Source organism: Hyla sarda, chromosome 2 (assembly GCF_029499605.1).
Source record: "Hyla sarda isolate aHylSar1 chromosome 2, aHylSar1.hap1, whole genome shotgun sequence".
NCBI lineage: Eukaryota > Metazoa > Chordata > Amphibia > Anura > Hylidae > Hyla > Hyla sarda.
Genome location: NC_079190.1, coordinates 20,918,553 through 20,926,756, shown reverse-complemented (window position 1 = coordinate 20,926,756; position 8,204 = coordinate 20,918,553). Strand labels below are relative to the sequence as shown.

Below are 8,204 nucleotides of genomic sequence, written 5' to 3'. Positions count from 1 at the left end.
TATAGGGATCACAAGTAATCTGAACAGATGTGCAGTGCCATAAAGGGAAGCAAAGTAATAGGCAGAAGTGAGAGATCACACACTGAGATAGCGGGTGTGGGGGGGGGGGGGGGGGGGTCAGCTTTCCTTTTGCCACAGCACAGAGTATTTTTAGAAGCAGAGTGCGCTGTGTCTGTGGGAAGCAGTGACCTGTCCACTAATATGAGGACAGGAGCTGCATGTGGCAGCGTCATGGATGGAGTGTGAAATTAGAGGAAGGAGCAGGGTGTCTCCAGCGGCACAGAGTATTTCAGAAGCAGTGTGTTGATCTTGTAAGGGGCAGTGACCTGTTCATTCCAGATGAGGTTAGTGAAAGAGAAGAACAGTGTCATAAAGGGAAGACAAGCAGTAAGCAAATGTAAGAGCTCACACACAATAGACTGTGGAATGGGCTGACCTCTGCAGCAGCACAGAGTATACAGAAGCTTAGTGTGTTGATTTTGTAGAAGGCAGTGACCTGTCCACATAGGTGATGTTAGTGATGATGGCAGCTGTGCCATGACGTGTAAGATGACAGATGAAGAATATAAAATCTGTGCCAAGATCTGTCTAGCAGCACAAAGTATTTCAGGAGAGGTGTTAGGGGGTGTTCTGGCAGAGGCAGTGACCTGTCCACGTATCGTATGTGATGATGTTAGAGCTGGATCTGACCCTGATGAAGTGATGATGTGAGGAGAGGAATGGAAGGAAATGCGAGGTCACATAGTGGAAGGAGCCCTGTTTCCAGCAGCACAGAGCACTCCAGGAGAGGTTCTACAGTGATCCCTCAACTTACAATGGCCTCAACATACAATAGTTTCAACATACAATGGTCTTTTCTGGACCATTGTAACTTGAAACCAGACTCAACATACAATGCTGTGGAATCTGCGAAATGTGTCAATGGCTGGAAAAACCGACCAATTAGAATGGGCATTCACTGGTAAAACCCCTGTATTCCTAAAGTGCATGCACGGACTGGCTGTCTGGTAGCGCCTCCTACAGTACAGGGAGGTACTTCGTGTTCTGTACTACTTTTAACCTATGCCAAGGTTAGCTGCTCCTTTTGAACCAAGTAAGGGCGGCTCCATTTTCCTTTTTTAATTTTTTTTAGGACATTGATTGTACTGTACAGGACCGAGAAGAGACTCCTGTTTTCTACATAGACGAGTGTTTCCCAACCATGGTGGCTCCAGCTGTTGCAAAACTACAACTCCCAGCATGCACGGACAGCCAAAGGCTGTCCGGGCATGCTGGGAGTTGTAGTTTTGCAAAAGCTGGAGCCACCATGGTTGGGAAACACTGAATTAGACAGTGATTACAGCTCCCAGCGGATATTTCTTACTTTTATATGTAAGGATTTGATTTATCTATATTAATTTTCTACTTATTTTTATTTAATTCTCACTTTTTCCTATTTTTGGATGACATTTTGGTGGCTTCAGAACCAATTACCAGGTTCCCATAGAGTTCTGGTCTCAACATACAATGGTCGTCCTGGAACCAATTAATATTGTAACTTGAGGGACCACTGTAGTCTTAGGATTGGGGTCCAGGAAAATAATCAGATGTATTTCCTTCCATTGCAGGAACACGTTCTTGACTCAGATGGCCGGCCTGGACCTCCCAGCAGATGGATCACTAGAAGACTTTGCAAACTTAGACCTGGACACAACCTCAGGTGCTGAAGCTTTCTGAGATACACTATTAAATATACAGTGGGGGCAAAAAAGTATTTAGTCAGCCACCAATTGTGCAAGTTCTCCCACTTATAAAGATGAGAGGCTGTAATTTTCATCATAGGTTATAACCTCAACTATGAGAGACAGAATGAGATAAAAATCCATAAAATCATTGTCTAATTTTTAAAGAATTTATTGGCAAATTATGGTGGAAAATAAGTATTTGGTCACCTACAAACAAGCAATATTTCTGGCTCTCACAGACCTGTAACTACTTCTTTAAGAGTCTCCTCTGTCCTCCACTCGTTACCTGTATTAATGGCTCCTGTTTGAACTTGTTATCAGTATAAAAGACACCTGTCCACAACCTCAAACAGTCACACTCAAAACTCCACTATGGCCAAGACCAAAGAGCTGTCGAAGGACACCAGAAACAAAATTGTAGACCTGCACCAGGCTGGGAAGACTGAATCTGTAATAGGCAAGCAGCTTGGTGTGAAGAAATCAACTGTGGGGGCAATTATTAGAAAATGGAAGACATACAAGACCACTGATAATCTTTCTCGATCTGGGGCTCCACGCAAGATCTCACCCCATGGTGTCAAAATGATCACAAGAACGGTGAGCAAAAATCCCAGAACCACACGGGGGGACCGAGTGAATGACTTGCAGAAAGCTGGGACCAAAGTAACAAAGGTTACCATCAGTAATACACTACACCGCCAGGGACTTAAATCATGCAGTGCCAGACGTGTCCCCCTGCTTAAGCCAGTACATGTCTGGGCCCATCTGAAGTTTGCTAGAGAGCATTTGGATGATCCTGAAGAGGATTGGGAGAATGTCATATGGTTAGATGAAACCAAAGTAGAACTTTTTGGTAAAAACTCAACTCGTCGTGTTTGGAGGAGAAAGAATGCTGAGTTGCATCCCAAAAACACCATACTTACTGTGAAGCATGGGGGTGGAAACATCATGCTTTGGGGCTTTTTTTCGGCTTAGTGACCAGGATGACTGATCCGTGTAAAGGAAAGAATGAATGGGGCCATGTATCATGAGATTTTGAGTGAAAACCTCCTTCCATTAGCAAGGGTATTGAAGATGAAAGGTGGCTGGGTATTTCAGCATGACAATGATCCCAAACACACTGCCCGGGCAATGAAGGAGTGGCTTCAGAAGAAGCATTTCAAGGTCCTGGAGTGGCCTAGCTAGTCTCCAGATCTCAACCCCATACAAAACCTTTGGAGGGAGTTGAAAGTCCGTGTTGCCCAGCTACAGCCCCAAAACATCACTGCCCTAGAGGAGATCTGCATGGAGGAATGGGCCAAAATACCAGCAACAGTGTGTGAAAACCTTGTGAAGACTTACAGAAAACGTTTGACCTCTGTCATTGCCAACAAAGGGTATATAAAGTATTGAGATTAACTTTTGTTATTGACCAAATACTTATTTTCCACCATAATTTACAAATAAATTCTTTAAAAATCAAACTGTGATTTTATTTCTCATTCTGTCTCTCATAGTTGAGGTATAACCTATGATGAAAACTACAGGCTTCTCTCATCTTTTTAAGTGATTGACTATATACTTTTTTCCCCCACTATAAGCCAGAATCTAGAGATAGGTCTGGATACAATGTCCTATGTCAGTAGTCTCCAAAGAATGGACCTTCTGATGTTACAAAACTACAACTCCCAGCATACCTGGACAGCCAATGGCTAAACTGTGTGTTAACTACTGTGGGTATGCTCTGTGACCTGTACATAGGTCATTGTGTAGGGAAAAGAAGGTGGTGAGCTGTCTATTAACTTCTATGAAAGAGTGGGTTTTGTGGGAGAGATTTGTGCAGATGTTACTGTGCAGGGAGAGAGAGGAGGCGAGCTGCATTATCATCTATTAAAGAGTACCGGTCACTAAATAAAACTTTTAATATGGTGTTCCTTGTGTAATTAGCAGACACTTTCCCATTCACTTGCTTTTAAAATTATCAACATAAATATGTTTAAAATGTAATAGAAAAAACGGCCACTAGGTGGCTCTGTTCTGTTCCATGACACAATTAATACAGTGAGCTTGGTCTCCTCCTGGCCTGGCAATGATGAGTCCGAACATAGCCTGAGTTAGGGAACATAGGTTAGGGAACATAGCCTGAGTTAGTTTAGAACAGTTTATTTGGTGAAAGGTACTCTAACTTCGGTAGAAAATAGTTGTGGGCATGCTCTGTGACCTGTACAAAGGTCAGTGGGCAGGGCGTGAGCTGTCTCTACATTCTGAGTTCCGTGGGAGGATTTTGTGGGCATGCTCTTTGACCAGTGCAGAGGTCACGGTGTAGTGAGGGTAAGGATGGGAGCTATGACCATCACTTACTGTGAATGGCCTGATCATGTGCTATCTATATTTCGGTGTTATCGGACATTTAAACCCTTTCCCTGCAGATAAGATAAATAGTACCTCCAGCTGTTGGCTGTCCGGGCAGGCTGGGAGTTGTAGTTTTGCAACAGTTAGAGGCATACTGGTTGGAAACACTGCCCTAGACACTACCCATGCATCCATCATGGAGCTGATTTAGTGACAATGACATGACCAAGGCATCAATATAGCGACAGTTTCATATTTTATAAGAGAAGATGGATGAATGCGATTTGTTTACCTGTAGGTGAAGATCAAGGACATCGGAAGACGCTCACAGCTGAGGGGGGAGACATCATTTATGAGACAGATTCCTCCACAGCTCTCGATCTGAGCCATCTGCTACTCGAGGAGGAGATGGGCTTCAAGGTGAGACCAACAGGACAATGTATGGCGGTATTTTCTCATCAAACACAGAATAGGGAAATAAATATTTATTCTCCAGGGGCCCCACTGATCACTAGGGAGGTCCCGAGCCCCCTTTACCTCTTCATCCTCACCAGTTTCCCTCCAACCTGGAGACTTAGAACAGGACTGGGAATGTAAGCCAAGCTACATAAAATATAATTTGTTAACCTTATTTTATAGGAGCATGTACATCTGGGTCCCCTGGAGCGGAAACTGTTAAGTGTTATGGGACAAACCAAACCTATACACAAGCAGAATGCCGAGCCCAAGCTTTCAGAACAGTCCAGCGGCAGCAAACAGAGACTACAATGGCCGCTGACACAGAGGATGATTAAATCGGCCTTCCCGTAATCAGCCATATGCAGGACTTCATAATAAATAATACCGCCATCATTCATCAGACACAAGGATACGATGCATTACAGCCAGGATGACGGGCGCTGGGACAATCACAGGAAGGTCTATTAAATCAACCCCCCATTCCAACATTGACGCCTGTACCATGACTGTTTCCTGAGATAGCCATTGTCTGACGGCCTCCACAGAGTAAGCATTTACCAGATCACATGACCCATGTTGTATTGGTATTAGACACATTTACAGAATGCATGGTTATTTCATCCATTGCTGCTCCGTGTAGTATATAATGCAGAAGGGAGCAACCACCTACCTTCCTGTCTAGGTGATCATCACATGAGATGTTGTGCAATAAAAGCTCCTCCATCTTTGTTTTTGGTGTGTGTCTAGGCACCAAGAATACTTACAGCGGGTAGTTTTTTAGTTCCCAATAAAAATAAAATAAAAAAAGGGTGTCCTGCATGATATATCCTTGGCTTCCTCTGCCCTATATCTTATTGCGGGTGGTCCGACCGCTGGGACCCTGGCTCTTGGAAAGGAGAGCGTGCTGGGGTCGGCACAAGCTCCATTAATTCTCTATGAGAGCACTGAAGAGACCCGAGTGCTGCATTTGGGCATCTCTGGGCTCCTTTTTTGCCTGAGTACCCCTTGAGAGCCCATTTCCAAAAAATTGTACCCCCATATTAAGAGACATTTTGTAATGATTATAGTATAATTCCTATGCTTTACTTTCCCCTATAACAGGCCCCCTGTTCCTCTCCCCAGTCCTCCGATTTACAGGTGACGTCTTCTCTAACCGGAGTTGTTTTCTTCACTATCTGGCCTAGACCGCCATTAAGACTTCTCCACAGAACCAGCCAAACAAATATTTTGGGCATCTTTCTGCAGTACAATACCCACCTATTTACAAACTCCCCATGTTTATTGTCACACACAGTAATAGTACCCGCTTTGTGTCCCCATAAAGTTGTTAGGCCCCCTCTGTGCCCCCAAATATAGCTGTAGGCCCCTAAACTGCCCCCATATATAGTTGTAGGCCGCCATACTGTCCCACTTTGGTGCTCCTCTTGTCTGGGGACCTATTGTTATGGCTCATAGCAGTAGGTCCCCGGTCTGCAGGGGCAGTGGAGCAACAAAGCTGATGGTAGTTACTGCCCACAGCAGCCCAGTGCCCGCGCTTCCCCTTTACTGTCCTCCGGCTCCGCTCCTTGGTGCAGTGACGTCAGCCTGCCATTTCTTTCAAAGTGGTCCAGACCAGTGGCTGTGGCTGCCATTACTGATTTTTTTTCCAAGCACCCCCTGGAGCCCTAAGTACCCTTGGAGGTACTTGTACCCCAGGTTGAGAACCACTGCCATAGAGAATGAATGGAGCATGTGCCGACCCCAGTACGCGCTCCTCTCAAAGAGCCGGGGTTCACGGTGAAGATCACGTGGGGGTCCCAACGGTTGGCCCCCCGTGATCAGACATCCTGTGGATAGGAAATAAGTTTATTTTCGCTGCAGTACCCCTTTAATGCCCTCTATCATACGTACAGCACCCTGGAATAAATGGAGCTTTAGGGTGCGTTCACACTGAGTAATTCAAGAGGTATTTACTAGAGTAATTCCTCTTGAATTCTCCGCTCCAAATTAATGCACATCTCCTCTGCCCATTGACTTTGATGTTTTTTCTGCTGTCCTGTTCACACTGCAGAAATTCCGCTAGCGGAATTCCAACGGTGAATTCCTTTCCGCTTGAAGAAAGAACATGTTCATTCTTCAAGTGGATTCCGCGAGCAGAATCCAATAGAAGTCAATGGTAAAAAAAAATGTTCCGCCCGGCTCCTTCTATTAAAAAAATCTTAAGCCTTCCAATCATTATCAGCTGCTGAAGTGGAGTTGTTCTTTTCTGTCTGGCAACAGTGCTCTCTGCTGACATCTCTGCTTGCCTCGGGAACTGCACAGAGTAGAAGAGTTTTGCTATGGGGATTTGCTTCTAAACTGGGCGGTTCCTGAGACAGGTGTCATCAGAGTAACTAATGCAGAGAAAAAAAACACAGCCAAAGGTGCGCCCCTGGGTGAGGACCGTCTGGAAAGATGAATCTAGGTAAAAGAAAAGATGGGTCCTTACCCTTGGGTGTTGCGCTAAGAGCACAACACCTACAGTAGCGTCTGAGATAGAGGAAAGCCGGACAGCTGCCACGAGGAACTTCCCGGAGTGACGTCAGTCTCACCGGTAGCAGAACAACAAGAGAAGGAATAAAAAATGTGTTCCTCAATGAAGGCGCTGGTCCGTGGGTACATTTAAATGTTTAATTATGACATATAAAGCAAAGCGTTTCGACCCCGGACAGGGGTCTTCATCAGGCATGAAGCCTGATGAAGACCCCTGTCCTGGGTCGAAACGCGTTGCTTTATATGTCATAATTAAACATTTAAATGTACCCACGGACCAGCGCCTTCATTGAGGAACACGTTTTTTATTCCTTCTCTTGACGTGTCTTCAGAGAGCACTTAAGACAGAAAAGAACAACTCAACTTCAGCAGCTCATAAGTACTGAAAGGATTTTTGAAAGATTTTTTTTTAATAGAAGTAATTTACAAATCTGTTTAACTTTCTGGAGCCAGTTGAGATTATATTTATATATATATATATATATATATTTATAGTTTTTCCTGGATAACCTCTTAATGACGCCGGACGTAAATGTACGTCCTGGTGAGCTGGTACTTAACACATCAGGACGTACATTTACGTCCTATACATATATATATATATATATATATATATATATATATATATATATATATATATATATATATATATGTATATAAAACATTTTTTCCTGAATAACCCCTTTAAATAGCCTCCTCCATTTCTCTTCATTTCCGCATGAAAATTCCGCTTTATGGATAAAATGACAGAAGGCAACCATTTCCTAACTGAAATTATTCCTCGTGAATTCCTCAGTGTGAACGCACCCTTAAAATATCCACCAGCTGCTACATGTAGAAACCATACCGTAACAGTCTATACCAGTGTTTCCCAACCAGGGTGCCTCCAGATGTTGCAAAACTACAACTTCCAGCATGCCTGGACAGCCGAAGGCTGTCCAGGCATGCTGGGAGTTGTAGTTTTGCAACATCTGGAGGCACCCTGGTTGGGAAACACTGGTCTATACAATGTAAAGAGCTAATATTAGTTTCGAGAAGACCGTGTTCCCCAACCAGCTGCTGCAAAAAACTTCAACTCCCATCCTGCCCTGAAAAGCCACATGTTGGGATTACGGCTTTAGATCTGCGATTTGATGTCGAAACATTGGATGGGAAACAACCACACGCAGGAAAATCCGA

General features: G+C 44.2%; 1 protein-coding gene across 7 annotated transcripts in view; it reads left to right on the top strand.

Annotated features, from left to right (window-relative positions):
* Window positions 1–5,297, top strand: part of CCDC83 (coiled-coil domain containing 83) — a 51,711-nt gene extending 46,414 nt beyond the window's left edge. For all 7 annotated transcript variants that reach the window (XM_056561354.1, XM_056561352.1, XM_056561353.1 and 4 more), the window contains 3 exons: window positions 1,608–1,699; window positions 4,354–4,475; window positions 4,695–5,297. In XM_056561354.1, coding sequence (XP_056417329.1) covers window positions 1,608–1,699; window positions 4,354–4,475; window positions 4,695–4,865 — 385 coding nt within the window. In that variant the 3' untranslated portion in view covers window positions 4,866–5,297. The remainder of the gene's footprint in view (window positions 1–1,607; window positions 1,700–4,353; window positions 4,476–4,694) is intronic.
* The last annotated feature ends 2,907 nt before the right edge of the window (window positions 5,298–8,204 follow it).